The 19,246-nt window shown below is 35.3% G+C and overlaps 1 protein-coding gene across 2 annotated transcripts in view; it reads left to right on the top strand.

Moving 5' to 3' along the window:
- The window catches only part of THSD7A (thrombospondin, type I, domain containing 7A), a 382,662-nt gene that overhangs the window by 182,803 nt on the left and 180,613 nt on the right, over nt 1–19,246 (top strand). For both annotated transcript variants that reach the window (XM_012720969.1, XM_012720970.1), the window contains exons 3-4: nt 10,471–10,719; nt 13,297–13,478. In XM_012720969.1, the coding sequence (XP_012576423.1) occupies nt 10,471–10,719; nt 13,297–13,478 (431 nt within the window). The remainder of the gene's footprint in view (nt 1–10,470; nt 10,720–13,296; nt 13,479–19,246) is intronic.

Raw genomic sequence — 19,246 nt, 5'->3', positions numbered from 1 at the left:
ATTGGAACTAATATTTCATCTAATTTAGTAAATTGAAATTATTGCATTAGAGGATGATCTGGTAATACTGTTAAAATGTTTGACCCAGTAGAGTCACTTCCAATAATTTTCCTGATGATACATTGCATATATACATATATTCAACAGTATTTGTTTAAAGATATTTATTTTTACAAATATGCAATCTGTCTCTAGGAAACACATATATATTTCAAAATTGAACATCAGGACACCAGTTTGACAGACTTCCCTATCCAACTCAAAACTGAAAATGAACCAAGTAACTGAAAAAAAAAAAAAGGGGGGGGGGAGTGTTATGAAGTTATTTCTTTAAAAAGAATGCTGCTCTCTCTGCCTTATACTTAATGTGGAATCTTTCTATGGGATCTGTTTTTGGGGATCTGGAAGTGCATTCAGCTGGGTTGATAAACTGCTTTGAGTGGGGGCTGTCAGCAGAGAACTATGCCCTGAGAAACTAAACAGTATAGGCTCTACAGCTTCCAAGGCAATTAGGACAAAGTTTGCTTCTTCCAGACTCCATGAATACCAGGCTATGGAGAGGAACACCAAGGGATCATCTTTGGTTTTGCTCAATCAAGCCACCTGGGCCACAGAGCCTGGCAGTAAGACATACTTTTCTCTTAGGCAGTTCTGGGTATAATAGCTTGGAGCTTGGAAAAGTCATGAACTCACAACTTCTCATTAGACTCTAATATGGAAGAGTTTTAGCTGGAAGGTCAGGACAGTTATTCTATGCATTTGGAAGAAAACATTTTTGGTTTGTCACACAAAAATGTTAAATTATTTACCTTTCCTGTAAAATTACTTTTTCAATAAAACTGAAGTCACTTGAGGCTTTTATCTTGAGTTTCTTTCAAGGAAAGAGAAATATGCATGTGAGTGTGTGTGTACATGTGCACACAAATAATGTGATTTAATACTTTAAAAATTAACTCAATGATGAAAATTATTAATATTAATGAAATTTATTAATTATTAGCTTATAAACTTTTTTGTACAGTAATTATTTTCACAAATATATGATAATCAAATACATGGTTGCCCATTAATATTAGAATATACTTTGAAGAATAGCCTTACTAAGAAGTCATTAGAGTATTTGATGTGATAAAAATAAATTCTATAACCAACCCCCCCATCCCAAAATGAAAATCTATAGACTTAAAAATGCCATTTTTCCCACCACCCTATCCTCTTCTCCTTTCTGGGAATCATAATTTTGTTTTCAGTGTCTGAAGTGTTGCTTCATTTTGTTTGATCTTTTGCTGTTTTATATTCCACAAGTGAAAAAGTAAAGTCATCTTGCATTTTTCTCTTTCTGACTTATTTCACTTAGCATAGTCACCTCAAATTCCATCCACATTGGCACAACTGGCAAGATGTCATCTCTTCTTAGAGCTGATCAGTATTCCATTGTATGTATATGCCACATTTTCTTTACTCACTTATCCATCATTGGGTACTTCGGTTGTTTCCATGTCTTAGCAGTTGTGAACAGTGAAGATGTATGTGTCTTACTGAATTAGAGTTTCCTAGTCTTTGAATAGATACCTACTGAATTCATATGGTAATTCTATTTTTAATTATTTTGAGGAACTTCTATACAGTGAAGGTTATTCTAAGAGAGTACTGTAAGATAGTATGATCAGGTGGAGATTAAGGAGATATAATAGTTCATCCTCCTAATCTTGTCACAAGACAAAGAATACTTGGTTCAGGACTGTGAAAGATAAAATGGAGATAGAGCATGATTTGAAAGATCATCCGTGTAAGGACTTGTGATAACTTGCATGAGAAAGAGTTTCCAATAAAGAATTAGGAGAAATGGGTAAAGTGTACAAAAGTCTGTTTGAGGGGAAAATGTTAAATTCAGTTTCAAAGTTCTTATATTTGAGGAAAACAGAAACATACCTAGTTATTTTAATTGCAGTCATGGTTATGGTAGTCTCTGGAAGTCCCCATTAGTCCTTCTGGGTGTTCTAAGACAGCAAAAGTTCAAAGACAGAGAAAAAGGCCAGGGAAATAATCCCAGAATTGGTCATCAGAAGTAAGAAAAGAAGACATTATTTAGAATAACTGTAGTGCTTCTTTACATTTTATGAATTATGACAAATTGCATTTTATGTTTAGGTCCTTTACTAAATTTAACAGAGTAATCACAGAGACTTCTAGGTGATTCTGGCATTGGGGACTGGACCATGTTAATGGAGTCCATTGTTATAGTCAATATGGAAATGAATTCCCAATCATTCCCATTGTCCCAAAGCATTCTTGCCTTTAAATTCTATTCAGCAACTTGGAGGTATTAGACTTAAGTTCTCTCTTTCATTTGTTGTAAAAGTTATGACTGTTAGCCAGCATTTGAGTTGTATTCAGTAACTCTCCTTTTTTAAAAAAAAAAATTATGCATACAGAACTGGGATAAAGGCCAGAGGTGCAGGGGCAGTGAGAAGATTCACCAGATACAGAGTGGGGAGCAGAATAGGTAGATCAATGAAGTACACTGCTGAGGGAAGCAGTGGGCAGGCCAGGAGAGGTCCGCCGAGCCATGTGAGTCACCTCTGGGGCAGAGTATAGAACTCATGCTGAAGTGGCTTTAGCTTTTTAGTGTTGTGCTTTAACCCACTGCGCCACCAAGGAGGGCCCTGGTAATTCTCCTTTTAATTGTGTAAAATATTTCTGTGGTTATGTTTGTGTGTGTATATATTTATGAGAATTTTTGTTTTTGTTTTATTTGAGTTTTAAAAGCAGACAAAATTTCCTCAGTACTAACAATGTCTTTGCAGAAAACAATTGCCAAAATCAATCTTACCATATAATATCGTTTTGGAAGTTTGGTAGTTTATTTCCCTTTCTCGTAAATCTATCTAGAATTTTCACTTGGGTTGGCTTTGGAATTGTGCCATGAATCTTCACTGTAGTTGGCCACTTGGAACAGCATGGGCGATAAGGAAGCAGCTGCATGTAAGTATTCATTGTGTGAAAGAGAGAAAATGTATGTGCTGGCCCTTCCAGGGACGCCTCATTGCTACAGCAGTTTATCCCATTACTAAACCCATGCTGTGCTGAGATCCTCACATTCAGCTGCTGACCAACAGTGTGGCCCTCAGCTTTAATAGGGAGCATATGATCACTCCAGCTGGCAGGTGACACTTTTGGCAGTGTTCCCCAGTAGTTCAACAAAAGATTTTCAAATATCAAAGCAAGGGGGGGAAACCTCTGTCCGTTATGAGGAAAGTTGTTTGACTGCTTGTAAATTTTGCTTCCGTAAGAATTATTAGCTCTAACTTGCTGTGAAGGGAAAGGTACACTTAGAGAATGAAATTGTCCCAGATAATTTGTAAGCTGTCCATTCAAATTGATAAATCAGTGGTAAATTGTGGAAAATCTAATTTTGTGTTAAAAAAAAAAAACTAAATGCAGCTTGAACATAAGTACAGGTAGAGAAAGTATTTTTATTCAATCTGAAAACACATACCAGTAAGAAATTGTATAGGCTCAGCTATGAAAACCTAACCATCTTCAGTGTTACTAATGAATGAGACTTTAGAGGTCTTTTAGCAAAATGTCATTTCAGGATATGAAAAAATCTGTGGAGCAGAGTACTCACTACTTTGAGTGTCTTGACTGTGATAACAGCATTTATCATTTTCTATTTTGCACCAAATTGTGGCTTGAAAACACTGGGCACTCTTCTTGATCAATCATTAGTATTGAAAAAGTGGCAGGTAGATTTATAGGAAAAATAAATATATCTGGACATTATATTCTTGTGTTAACCTCTGGATTTGTTTTTAAATTGTATCAGTTAATATGTAAGTATGAAAGATGATACTACAGATGTGACTGCCCACTGACTAATGTATATGAAAATGTACCAATTTCAAGAAACATGTCATTTTTTTCCCCTCTCAAGTAGTGAACAGAGTTAAAATAATACTCCCTGTACACTCCAGGTCTCCTTGCCCTTATATCTAATAGGCCAGGAATAGGGCAACCCATTTATCACCTTTAAATTGCTATAAAATGCTTCATTACTTTCAATTCCTATACTTAGTTCATTGTACACACCTAAAAACAGTGTCCGCAGGTGTGATTCCCTATACCACAAAGGCAGAAAATTAAAATGTATTACCTAAAGTGAAGATTTCTAGATAAGATTTAGGCTTAGGCATGGATTCTAGGCTGAGGTCAGTAGGAAGAGGCAAAAGCTCAGTTATATATTTTTCACAGTCACAGAACAACTTTATGGATCAGGTATTTGTGGTTTTATTCTGAGGACCAGAAGTTATCCTGGAAGCTTAGTTTAGACAAACTTCCTCTGTCTATCGAATTATTTTGTTAACCACCACCAAAATAATTTCTGGTAGTTAAGTCCCATTTAGTGTGAGCTACTTAGTGTCTGTTTTCCCTAGGAAATAGGACTATGTAGATATTTATTTACCAACACTAATCTATGTGTTATATTTTTAAAATGATTGGGGAAATTAGTGCTAGACCAGTGTTTCCAAATTCCATTGTATAGATGGATTATTTGGGAATGTTGCAATGGACTCAGTAGCGTAGCATGGGGATCTAAGATTCTGTATGTCTAACAAGTTCCCAGTTAATGCTGAGGGTGCTGGCCCACATACCAAACTTTGAGCGGCAAAGCAAAAAATTAGACTAATATCTAAGAGTGACTTCCACCTACAGAGTAGATCTTAGGCTTCTAAAAGATGACAAACTGTTCTTTCGACTTGTATTATTTTCCCTCCATTAGACACAGTGGACCCATGATGACATCCACCTTTTTTTTTTTTTGCCTTGTTACGAACATTTTTTTTATCTACCTACCCACCTACCTACATGTGTACTTGCTAGAGGGTATTTATATATATAGCTAAATACATTCAGCCTACCTGCTTGTAAGGAACACATTTTTTGCCAATAGCTTATGATACCAAATTTTCATTATGCAATATTATCTGCTTCCTATGAAAAGGAAAAAATTGTCATATTATTACTTGGTCAGGGATAGTTCAGGTCAAATTGAGAGACTTCCTCTAAGTATCATCCAAGGGTGTTAGAAAATCGGAAACCAAATATTGTAAACCAAAAAAAAAAAGGTTGGGTAGAACTGAGCGATGGTCCTTTCAAGGTAGTGAGGAGAGTGAGTAGAGGTATAGGAATGGAGAAGAAAACAAATATAATTTGGGCAACCTAAAAGTAGTGGGAGGTCAGAGGAAATAGTAACATATAGCAGTGAATGTTGATTAACACAGAGGAATATTTGGTTTGCTGGTCTTACACAGCTTCTGTTTAAGATAACTTGATATTTGGTATTTGGGAGATTAACTTGACAACCTTCCACTTTTCATTTTTCCCCATATTTATCGGTCACATTCATTCAGAAACAATGTGTACTAAGCAACATCAGTTTCTGTCTCAAAGCCAAGCTTTTGTTCTATCCAGTGTTAGTCACCTAGGATATCCTGAACACACTATGTAAATGACAAGGAGGCTGTCATGTGGGTTTTACATTCTCTGTCAGGCTATTGTTGCAGAAACAGCCCATGGCTTTGAACTCCCAGAAGGGTGTGTTCTATTGAAAATCATAATGAAACAAAATGTATAATTGTCCTAAACTCAATAGTGGCACTTTTTGCCTGGTCAGAATAATTCAAAGAATGGCAGAAGATGGCAGTTAAATAAGTTAGTAACTGAGTGATTTGGTGATGCATCACCACAAAATGAACTTAATTAATATGACAATGCTCCTGGCTCTACCACAGTTTACTGTAAGACCATGTGTGATTGATGAAGACCTAAAATGAGGGAATATACTACTATGGCCCTAACACTTTGAAATTCAACTAAAATCATGACTGGTTCTGACTACTGGTTATTTTCACCAGCTGATTATGTCCTAGATACACTTAAAATTAAGCACACTTATCAGCTATCACATACTTCCTGCTTTTCCAAACTCTCCTTTCTCACAGTATCACAGAATTGCATGCTGCTTTCCAGATCTCCAAAGGTAGACATTTTTAAGTTTTCCTCTCTTTTAATCCCCTTAACTTTCCACCAGATTGTGTGGTTCCCAACACCTCTTCTCCTATATTTATAACTCTTTTTTTTTAATTTATATGTCATTGTTTTGTTGACAACTTTATAAATCGCATAAGAAGAAAGATCCATTATAATTAGAATTCCAGCCCAGCTTCTTGTAGAGATGATGAGGCATTTAGATTGCATTTTCTTACCTGTAAAAAAAAACTGGATCTTTGCTTAACAGAGTATTTTTAAGGGTTATAGGAGATTTTCTAGTTAAAACTCAGTATATCATTCATAGCAGATTTCAATGACAGTTAACTACATGCTTATTATCATACTTCATGTGGCATGTAACACTGAATATGTATTTATCATAATTGTAATTATTAACATTGTAACCTTCATCATAGTCTTCCTTCCCCCATTCTTATTCACTAATATTCCATCTTCCCACTCTACATCAGAATCTTCAAAAAATAAAACTATCACATGACATGTAACACTGAATATGTATTTATCATAATTGTAATTATTAACATTGTAACCTTCATCATAGTCTTCCTTCCTCCATTCTTATTCACTAATATTCCATCTTCCCACTCTACATCAGAATCTTCAAAAAATAAAACTATCATCTCTTCTGTGTTCCATAGTGTCCTTACTCTCCAGAAGTGCTTTTGGACATATATAATCCCCTTCATTTGAGCTAGATTTTAATTCCACTACTCACCATAAGCTTTCTTAGATGAAGGCCAAGGAAAAATCTGTATTCCACCACCCAACAACACATAAAAGATTTTCTATTTCATGACTTTATTAATTGCCTCATCTCAATCTGACAAATGCTAGCATTGTTTAAATTCCACCATAGTAAACTACTGTTTTTTATATAACCTGTGTCTCCCCAACCACAATTATATGCTTTCAACTTAATTACTACAATCTTCTCCTTGTAATTCTGAAGCCCCCTTTTAAATAGTTACTTAAATATATCTGTTGGAAAAAAATAGCTTAACGTATTAGGAAATTATAGAAAGTATGATGATTAAGAGACAGATAGTTATATTTTCCACATATAATTTTTAAATCTACATAGTCATATAATTTAATACAGTATGCCCTCTTTTTCTACAGTGTCACTTTCTGTGGTTTCAGTCGCACAGAGTTCAGTCTTCATCTGAAAATATTAAATATGATAGAATAGTTTGAGAGAGAGACCAACAGAAACAACACATTCATGGAACATTTATTACATTGTAGTGTTATAATTGGTCTATTTGATTTTATTGCGCTTAACTTCTTACTATGCCTAAGTAAGTACAGGAAGATCATCATATTTGTAGGGTTTAGTACTATCAGTGGTTTGAACTGTTCCCTGTTGTCTTGTAAGTCCCTATAGATAAACAGAGGACTTGGGTTCTGTTCTCACATTTATGCTACTGTCTCATAAGTGGAATATGTATCAAAAACTGTTTACATTTATCAGGAAAATGTATTTGTTTGGACCTTTTTATAATTACTTACTGAGTCTTCCTTGCAGCTAGCAGTACATTCACACAGTATATGGATGGTATAAATCTTGAGACTTTAAAGCTGTAGTCATAGTTAATGCACAATGTGCTAGTAAATTTGGCATTGATCTCTGCTAAAGTTGGCACTCTACCAGAGTGAATTTTACAGTCATCTTAAACTATGAGATGCAGAATATAGTGATTTTTTTAAAACTCTGATTTTAGAAAATCCAAGATCAAATTCTAGTCCACCACTTACTAGCTATATGATCTTGAACACATTCCCTGAACTTTCAGAGGTTTATTAACTATAAAATTAAAATAATAATAGTACCCACATAAAAAAAATACTAGGAGTTTTAATTGAGGTTGAGTTGTTTTAAACTCATATTATACAAACCTTTAGGTATATAAGACTACAAGATGAACATAGGTCACTTTTTTTTTTTTAAGATTGATTTATTTATTCGTACAGAACTGGGGTACAGGCCAGAGATGTGGAAGGTGAGAGGATTCACCAGAGACAGAGTGGGGAGCAGAACAGGCAGATCGACAAAGTACACTGCTGAGGGAAGCAGTGGGAGGGTCAGGAGAGGTCTGCCACGCCATGTGGTCACCTCCAGGGCAGGTGGGAATCGAACTCATGAGGAAGTGATTTAAGCTTCTTTGTGCTGTGCTTTAACCCACTGCACCACCAGGGAGGGCCAGAACATAGGTCACTTTTATATCAATATGCTTCGAAAGATAAAGAGCATGTACCAGAATTTTCATGCTTATAGCATGAGACAGTCTTAATCTTTTGGGAATTCTAGAAATGTTTGCAGCACATCTAAGATGGGAGGAATTCAAGGTCACATAGTTATAGGACATACACTGGCTTATCAGCATCTTGTCCCACAGGAACTGATAGATCTTGAAGCAACCCCACTTTGGTAGTCTCAATGTCTCCACAAATGACAAGTCCTATTCCAAGACTGACACATTCAGGAAATCCCAAAGTAGTGACCTCCTATGGGGTATTTATAGTTACTCTAGTGTTGGTAGAATTTTTTTAAAAAGTCTGATTTTATCATAAAAAATTGTCATCTAGTAATGTAGCTAATATCCCAACTTTTATCAGGTTACCAGGGTAACTGTAATTGGACTAAGTTCACTGATACTCAAATTCTCCTCAAAGGACTAAAAAGGGTTATTAATTCTTTTCCTATATATAGAATATGAACTTGGTAAGTATTACTTTGAGGGAAACAATGCATCTGCACATGAAAATCTCAGGAAGGATAGAAATGTATGCAGCAGAAAATTAAATATGGAGAAGTTTATAATATAATTTATAGAGGTCATTTATTTTGTCTTATTTTCATGGATAGAGTTATTAGTGTAAGAGTGAAACTTACTCATCATAGAAGCATTATGCTATGCTTAGTAATGTATATAGTGTATCACTAATATGCAGCCAATTACATTGGAATAAAAATGTGCTTTTGGTTCTCTCTGTTGTTATAAGAAAAACAAAGTTGACCCAAAGGGCCTTTTTACCACTATAATTCTCACCTCCAGACTCAAGTCAGACAAACTGATGCTTTAAGCTCTAATTGTCTTTTAGGAATACAGATGCCCTTAAAATTAAGAGGGGGGCCCTCCCTGGTGGTGCAGTGGATTAAAGCACTGCACTAAGAAGCTAAAGCCACTTCTGCATGAGTTCGATCCCCGCCCGCCCGGAGGTGACTACATGGAGCAGCAGACCGCTCCTGACCTGCCTGCTGCTCCCCTCAGCAGTGTATTTTGTAGATATGCCTGTTCTGCTCCCCACTCTGTCTCTAGTGAAGCCTCTCGCCTCCCCTGAGCCTCTGGCTTGTACCCCAGTTCTGTATGCAAAAATAAATAAATCTTTTAAACAAAGAGGGTTAAATGTTTGTTGTTACATTAAAATGGACTTGCCCCTTTGTTTGGTTGATTGCGAGAGGTAAATGTAGCACCTGAGGGATGAGACAGCATTTTCCCATAGTATATAATGACTGTCATGGCAACTGGCTACTCATGTCTTGTAAACAAGGACTATAAGTTATTGAATATGGACATGAGTTTAAATAAAAATCAAGCAAGGTCTTCCAGTTCCTGGAAAGTACTCAGAGTGTGTCTGCCTTTAGTCCTTGATCTCCATGGCATCATCTTCATTCTCTGGTGTCGACACAATGCAATTTAGAATTCTACATCCTTTAGATTCGAGTAGGAATTTGTAGATAAGAGCTTGAACACAAATATTTTACTCATGAATAAGTACGAAAGGTCTGTCTAGAGCATATGTCTACAGAAATGTAGGTTAAAAGCTTTGTATTTCTATTGCTTATGATGTAGTTAATTACCATAACTCATATATTTTATACATTAAGTATGAACTGGAATAGTTAATATATTTGAATAAGTATACCTCATAATTATGACAGCTAAATTTCAAATGCCATTAAAAATAAAGTTAAGCATACACTTAACTACTCTTTCCAAAATAGTATTCAGTTAGCTAAGCACTTGTATTTAAATCACTAAACAGAATGGAAATTAGCATATGTTAACAGTTCTTGGTTTCTCATTTTCTAAATTAAAACAAATCTGGAATGAGCTAAATGAACAATATGGTAAACATAGTTTTAGCTAATTTTACTTAATCCCCTTTATTTTCTGTTTCCTGTGAACAGTTCTTACCAAATAAAGGGAAATGCAAATGTTAGCTTTGAGTCTCACTACTTTTACACATCGTAAATGTTGCTATATTTTCAATGAAATTGAGGTTATATCTCCAAATAGAAATAAAAACGCCCAAGTTGATTTCACTCTGGAATGGAGAAGACTGAGTTCATAATGGCCTGTCTGTGATGAGAATATCAATGCTTTTTTGCAGCTTTTGCCAGCAAGAGAAGCTGCCAATGACCTTCCAGTCCTGTGTGTTCACCAAAGAGTGCCAGGTGTCGGAATGGTCAGAGTGGAGTCCCTGCTCAAAAGCCTGCCAGGATGCGATGTCCCCCAAAGGCAACCGCATAAGGACACGACTCGTCAGGCAGTTTCCTATCGGCAGTGATGAGGAGTGTCCAGAACTTGAGGAAAAAGAGCTTTGTGTGTCTCAAGGAGATGGACTTGCTCCCTGTGCCACGTGAGTAAATAAAGGACCATAGCCTTTGCTTCCTAGATCTCATTTGTTCAGTTGTCTGATTTCAACTGGATGATGACTTGAGAAATGAGTGTCTTTTTTAAATTGAAGTAGAAAAGTAAAATATCTCTTCACCAACAATGTACTAAACACAGACTGGTTTCACTGCCGGTGAATGTCTCTCACAAGCTGTAGCTCCAGATATCCACAAGTTCTAAGTTTTGAGCAGCATCTCTGTTTTCTATCATAGGCATTGCCAAACCCTGTCTATCCAGAGATACAAAATGTACTTATTAGGCATTAAGGGTCCCATGTCTCAGTCACAGTGATTCACCTCAGTCCTTAGGGCTAAACAATATGTAAATGAGTATGAATATTGTCAGAAACAGTGACAGATTGGCTCCTTTCCTTGCACCATACTTTGTCAGCCCTCAAAGGTAAGATATGCCCTCAAAATACTGCTTTCTGTTGCTTATTGAGCAAGTCCCACTAAAATATAGAGCTGTATGTACAGATCCTATTAACTAGAGTAAAATTCTACATCCAAATAACAGGATTTAAAACTCCTTGCAGACAAGAATTGTGCTTACTAATCTGGCCTTGGTTTGTTTTTTTAAGTCTACATCACAAGACCTACCTCACCATAAATACCTAATAAATGTTTATTGAATTCAAGGAATATATAACTAGTTCTAAAATATTTGGCATGATAGCAGTATTCTTTTTGTCCTTAAAATACCATTGCCAACATGCTACTTTAATTTATCATGGCAATAAGTACATTCCAGCTTAGTCTGAATGTAGAATATAGTCTGAAACAACTTAGTAGCTTAGGTTCTCTTTAGATATTCACAAGCTACACTAAGAGCTTCTCTGGAATATTCAAAACATGTAAGGAACATCCATATAATTTCAGATTCAGTGAGGAGGAAAATTAATACTACTTCTGTACCTCCTATCAACAACAACAAAAGATTGATGGCTTACACAAGATCTTCGATTCTATAGTATTTTAGAAACATCCATTCTCCCCTGATGTAACCAGTGACTGAAAATTCCGAAGAGACTTTCCATCCAGATTTCTCTACCTATACCACTGATTTGTGTGTTCCTCTGCACATCAGACTTTCAGGAAGTTATTGGGATGTTAATGAGTGTTTTGTCTCCTGTGTTTCTTTTGTTATCTTAAGCTGGGTGTTTTATTCTTTGTCTTCTTAGATATTTGAATACCACGAATAAAACATATATTCTTGAGTCCCTTTTTGAAAGATAGCAGTTTTCTTAGAATATATAACCAACTTACATTACAGGAAATTTATTACTTTCTTGAACTAAATTGGATCTCCAGCATATAAAAATATATAATAATAAAATATTCATTTTAATTCCCCAGTGAATGACTTGCTTGGTTTTACTTGGCTTGCCCCCCAACCCCTGCTCAAGCATAGATTCTCCTCATTTTTAGTTTTGAACCTGAATGCTTCAATTCTTTTAAAAACATGTGTCAAGAGTGTTATTCCTTGTTGCCCCAGTTCTGCACCTCCATTAAGCCACAAATCCCTACTTTACAAAATTAAAAACAGCAGGAAGGTCAGCTTTACTGTCAAGAAACTTTACCATTGACAAAGTAAAGCATATAGATCAGACAGCTGAAGGTTCATTTAACCTTTTTTGTCTAATTGAGATGAATATTAGTACATCCATTTATACCTGTGTTGGCTGTTAATCTGATTACTAAGGTAGCATTTTAGTGAGGGTTACACAAACTGCTACATGAGCCATTTGCTCGATGCTTTTCAGAGTATCAATTTTCCTAGTGGTAGAGAAACGCCAGCACTTCCTATCTTCAGTAGCATCGAGAGGTGCTTCTCCAGCTATCTCCTTAAAGCAAGTGTTGGGCTGACAGTCCCTCGACATTTCTTTCACATCATAATCTTGATTAGAGGTTTCATTTAGAATCACAGATTGTCTTTCTTGTGTTCCACTGATTAGAAAGATCAGGTCTTTTCATCTTTCATCAGCACTCAGGAATGCTCAAGTCTAGAGAATTTTTTTTTTCTTTTTCTAGACAATAGAGAGAAAACTGAATTGTTATATTCAAATTAAAAATTATCTGCTATAGTTTTTAATCCTAACACATAATTACAAATTTGATCCACTATAGAACAGCAATTTTCATGTATCTTATTAAAGGAAAAACAAATATTTAGGTTCATCATTGAGTATGTGTTTCATTCTCAGTTAATCCTTTTTTCTGTAAGCATCAGAAAGGGCAAACCTGAGTTCAGCTTCATTACACATAAAATTTCATGTATTCAACGTTGTGCTCTCTTTTCATAAAATATTTATAATTGACTTCCAGTAGTTGCCATTAAAATAAAATAACCCTAAGTTTAACCCCTCTTTATTGGAGCATGGCTGAGGATAAAAGAGATTAAAACTGAGCAGGCACCATAGATGTGGTCTAGGGTCAACTCAAGAGGAGTGGTTTAGATTAATTTTCTTAAGATAATTTGAGAAGTGCCAAGAAAATTTTTACTCAATAAACATAGTTGCCACTGCTGGCATTTATGTTTCTAGATATGGCTGGAGGACTACAGAGTGGACTGAGTGCCGTGTGGACCCGTTGCTCAGTCAGCAGGACAAGAGGCGAGGCAATCAGACAGCCCTCTGTGGAGGCGGGGTGCAGACACGGGAGGCTTACTGCGTACAGACCAATGAAGCCCTCCTCTCCCACTTAAGCTCCCACAAGGACAAAGAAGGTAAACTTTGTTTTCTTCTTCAAGATTCACACATGGAACTGAGCATGGAATCATGCTTCAGGGTTATATGTTGGCCACTGATGGTATGAGGAGACATATTCTTCTCACATTGTGATTAGAATCAACTGCAATGAACAGTATTACAAATTATAGCAGTAAAAATAATTACTACTACTTTATCTTTGGTCACTTCTAATTTACTGCAAAGTTTCTCTTTAAATTTCCTGACTTCTAGCTCTGTGTCAAAACTTAGCAGTAGGGGCCTCCCTGGTGGCTTAAGGAGTTAAGTCTCAGCACTGTGAAGCCATTCTCAGCCACTGCAGCAGGAGTTCAATCCCTGGCCATGGTACCCACATGGCACAGCAGACCTCTCCTGTCTTACCCACTGTTCCCTTCAGCAGTGTATTTCAGTAGATCTGCCTGTTCTGCTCCTCACTGTGACTTTGGTGAATTCTCTCACTCCCCTTACCTCTGGCCTGTATCTCAGTTCTTGTATGCATGAATAAATCTTTAAAAAAAAAATTAGCGGTAGTAATAACCTAAAAAGTAGAATAAAAAGTAATGTTGTAAGTCTGTACATAGACTGCAAGAATATATCCTAAAACTCAAATTTTCTTTTACTTGTATAAGAAAAGAGCTTATAAAGACCAACTTGTGTCAGAGACCAGCTCCAACTATTGAGGTGTCTGGAGGCAGGACAGGCAGGACCCTAAGGTGGGAAGGCGTCGCGAGTAGAGATTCCTAAAAAAGGGGAAAAGGGAGAAAAAAGGGGAAAGGGGAGCGAGGAAGACACGGGAGTCAGAGTTGGGTGCAAGTCTTCCTGCTCTGCCTTCAGCAGAGGTTTATTTTATACATTAGGAGCAAGCAGTGGGATGACATCAGCACACGAACTGGGCTGAGAGATTACAATCATCTTTGTTTTTCCTAAGAACGGTTTGGGGTTGTTTTGACCCTAGCTTGAGATTACAACATTCTAAAATCAATCAAGGTAAAAAACAGGTACATAAGTGCACAAAATCTATGACTAATATTACTATAGTGGAGATCAACTAAGATAGAAGTCCCTTAAACCTTATCTACTACTTAATGGGTTTGTTTTTCTGCCTTAATCATCCTGGGAGACAGAAGAGGAAATTCCTTGCTAAACAAATCTCTGAATAGGAGACATAGGTGGATTTCTTTATCTAAAGACTACCTAGAATCCTGAAAAACTAGCCAGAAGACTTTTGTGGATTCCTTTAAGGTGTAGCAGGTGGAAAACTTGATTAGTTTAAAAAACAAGCAAACTGGATAAATTTCCACATCTAAAGGCCAAACAATAGGAAGTTTGAGTAGTTCTTTAAAAAGCTGAATAGAAGGCTAGGTTAGATAATAGAATGATAAGATTTGGGTTATCCTCCATCCGGCAGTGAGAGAGACTTTGCAAAAACAGCCCTTTTGCTTTTATTTATCAGTCAGTAGTCAAGTCACTTGACTTCAGGGGAATTTTTTCACCCTGGTGCAGTGCTTGCTTGTCAAGGCAGGCAGGCCTTGTGCGGCTGAGGCAATCCAATTGTAAGCTGAAAGTTGCTCAGAATATTTTGATATTACGGTTATACAAAAAAGGGAGGTCATAACATAAGTTAGCGTGGAAAGTCTGATTTTTCAGAGCAATTCCCCTCCATCTGGACTGTGTCTGACGACAGAGGTTGCATAGCTCGTGTCAAACTTGTTTGAAGTTTCTAATATTATTGAAAAAAATAACACAATTACAGTATTCTGTGAAAATTTGAATTAATAAACACAACATAAAACTATCATGAACAAAATCTTTAAACCAAAAGCATGACTTTACAAAAAACTTTAATCATTTGATTTGCCAAACATATCTAGAATTTTTGTTAAATCTAAAATTTGGAATCAGATGTATAAATGTATAGGTGAGTATGAGTGGCCAAGGATTAAAGTGTATTTTATTATATATATTATGTTACTTTAAGATTCTCATCATTATTTGGTCAATTTTATATTTAGTAGATCTTAAATCCATATAAAAGTTAATATTTTTTAAAGATTTATTTATTTTTGCATACATAACTGGGGTACAGACCAGAGCCACAGGTGTGGTGCGAGGATTCACCAGAGATAGAGAGGGTAGCAGAACAGGCAGATCAATGAAGTACACTGCTGAGGGGCGCAGCGGTTGGGTCAGGAAAGGTCTGCCGTGCCATGTGGGTCACCTCCAGGGTGAGGACCAAACTAATGCTGAAGTTGCTTTAACTTCTTAATGCTGTGGTTGAACTCACTGCTCCGCCAGGGAGGCCCCAGAATGAATATTTTTAAGCAATGGTATATGAAAATCCTGTTACACTCCCTAAACCTGAAGAATAATAATACTTCTCTCACTAATTCATTCAACATGTATCAGTTGCCACGAGAGTTCCCAAAGTTGTGTAAGATGATAAGGGTAATGCAATATGATATGCATTTTTATTGGGTTTTAGACTAGCTATTGGATGTCATTGAAATAGGAATCTTCATAGAAGAGGAAACATTTGAGCTGAGGGATAATACATACAATCCATATGGCTGCATGGGTCAGAAAACCAAAAGGGAGCTTACTTCCAGGAGGGAATAGTATGACCATGAAAGAAAATTTGAAACAAAAGAGAAAACTTGTCAGTAAAGATGAGAATATTGTATTTGGCAAGTTTTGGATAGGACACAGGACAGTATTCCTCAGCAAATTTCTTTGTTGGAAAAGGGAAAGAATCAGAATAAAGCATTCAAGATTTGCTAGTATTTACCATCAAATGACAGACCATTTGAAAAAGGTTCTTGTTTAAGTTCTCTGGGTAGAGAGAAAGAACTTAAACAAGAACAACCAAAAAAGAAGAGGAAAATAAAAGGAGAAATAATTGCTTTATAAAACAAAGAAGCGGTAACTCTCTGCCTCCCTGCCAAAGCAGTGGTTCCAATGATCAGGAATTTATGGAATATAAGTGCTAAAGTTTTGCATTTGCAATTTTTAAATTTAATTGTTCTGTATCCTCTAACGTCACACAGCATGTCAACTCATTTAGGAATCTAGCCTAGGGATACATTTTACTACTAATGTATCTTGAGGTTGTAAGGATGTAGCATAAAACATGTAATGTTAGTGCATTAATATTTTCCTGGCCACTTTAATGGCTATATTTTTAACACTCAAAGGCGGATTTATTATAGTAGTCCTTTCAGAGTAGTATAATTTCATTGCCAGAGGTAGATCAGATTTTAGTTTCTGAATGTCAATTATGTCCTGTAGGTTATTACTTTGAAAAGAACCTTCAGAATTCTGAATTGCAACTGAATATCTTTTAAATATATTTTTTCATTTAGTCTCACTCCTGCCAAGTACTGCAGAGCATCAAAAATTAAAGTCACATAAAGAAAGCAAGACAAAAGGAATATTATTATTATGTAGCTGTTGAATAAAGCAAATGCCAAAGCAAAGGTCAATAAATATGGAAGTAATTAATACACCTAAAATTAATATATATCAGATAAGCATATAACATGAATAACTTAGGACTTGGTATCCTTTCATGTCAAATTCCAAATATACTAATAAATCTCTTAGAGCTTCTGCAAAAAAAGTTGATTCTTTCTAAAAGTGCAACTAGTTTTTTCTCATCAAATTTAGACTGTATGCATTTCCTCTCAGAAGGCACTTAACATTTTTCAGAGGAGAACTTAATTCAGCACAACAACATTCCAAGTTCAATATGTGAAAACTAAAAGTAAGTATGAATTGAAACAGACTGTGTTGTGAATTCTTCAGTCTGTCTCCTAATAAATATGAAATAATGAAAGCTTACTTTTAAATAACCTCAAAGAATCACCCTCAATCAATCCTAGTAGGAAAGTCCTGAGCTCCAGAAATCCTATTGTGTAACTAGTAATAACCTGCCCTAAAAGCAATTCACTTTTTAATTTGAAGAAAAACGTCTACTCTGGTTTTTACAAATTAATACTATATATATTATATACTTATATAAAAGACTTTTTACATCCTTATATTTTCATAAGTAATCAAGCTATTAACTCAAAATGAAATATCTTAAATACTTGAAACAAGTGTTCCTGAAATTTGCATAAACTTCCTTGGTACATCATATTGTGCAGAAGAATACAGCATTCTTAACAAAGAACTTGTCTTCACTGGTCACTATTTATTGACTTTCACTATACTGAAATAAAATATAAAAATCCCAACAGATTTTTCAAAAAATCAAAATATGTGTTATATAAAATAGTGTATAATGTACTGTTCACATTGTGCTAGCTTACCTGTGTCAGTTGAATTAAACCATCAAAATATTTATAAATTAACTTGGTTATATCATCTATATACAATAGTAAAAACATACTACTTGATTGTGGAGATTATTCACAATTTATTCATATATTGCTATTTGGAGATAGGCAATTTTCTCAGTCCTGACAACCTTTCCCTCACAGTGTCCTAGTGAGCAATATTTTTTACTATTACTTCTTTAATATCAAATGTTTGATACTAAGAGTTATCAGTAAAGTCCTTGACAATTTCTGTTCAGCGTACTAATCAGAATTCCAGTAGCTGTAAAGAAAGTACAAATTATACTGTCGTGAAATCTACCCTTATCAGAATATGTCAGGGAGAAGTTTTGCTCAGGGGAGGTTTATAAGTTTAAGTTATAAGGAGCTGATAAAAATGTCGCTGATGATGGGATACATGAACAGGATTCAGTTTGAAAAGCTCTAAGTGAAATGAACATAGATTTCACTATACTAATTATAGAAAGCTCCATTTAATACAGATTAAACTTGTTTTAAAATAAGGAAAACCAAAAGAATTGATAATAACACCCCACATAAGCCCAGAGTAATTATAAGAAGCTAAAGAACATTCTTTTATAGAAAATATATCAAATAATTCACATTGAAACCTAGGTAAAGTCTAGGTTTTGACATTATTCTGGAAAATGAGACTGCATAATGACATATTGTGAGATAAACCAAGAAAAAATGTTGGGAGGCTCAATGGAGAGATAGACATAGGGAAGGATGATTGAACTGTAAAAGGATAGGCAGGAGGATGAATAAAGAATTCACATTTTCCCATTTCCACATGAAATAAGGACAATGAAATAATCACCATCCTAATGAAGTGAAAAGTCTTTGTAATTGTGGTTTTTTAATCTACAGTTTCTACAAACTAGGCCATTTTAGGCAAAACTGTTTTAAAGAACGAAAGCTATATTTTCTTGTTATTTACAAAAGTAAATTTTATTTAGAAGGTTAATGTTGTAGTTTTCCTTTGAATAGTTTTGAAACAACAGAAGAGGATACAATTTTACATGCCATGTCTATCAGAAACATATCTCAGAAATTATCTATGTTTCCTGGCATGGTCCTTAAGCCATCTGGAAAATAAAGATATTTACTTCCTAATTTCTAGAAATATATTAAAGATTCCCCTAGCAATATGTTTTTGATGCTATAAAATCATCATGTATTTGGAAATTTTTAAAGGCACAAAAATTTTAAATTTAATGACTTCTTTTTTTTTAACTAGGATACAAAAGATAAGGGGCTTGGTTATTAATGCCTTTGTTGAGATAAATTATGGAATGTGAAAAGTACTGTGATATAAATATAGAATAACTAAAACAGGAAATTATTATATAAATCAGACTCTCCTTGAAAATCAATTTTCAGGGTATTTTGTGAGAGATAAGAACTCTTATCAAATTTCTTCATGATCA

Source organism: Condylura cristata, unplaced genomic scaffold, assembly GCF_000260355.1.
Source record: "Condylura cristata isolate star-nosed mole 26May11 unplaced genomic scaffold, ConCri1.0 scaffold00005, whole genome shotgun sequence".
NCBI classification, from domain to species: domain Eukaryota; kingdom Metazoa; phylum Chordata; class Mammalia; order Eulipotyphla; family Talpidae; genus Condylura; species Condylura cristata.
This window is presented reverse-complemented; position numbering and strand designations above follow the sequence as displayed.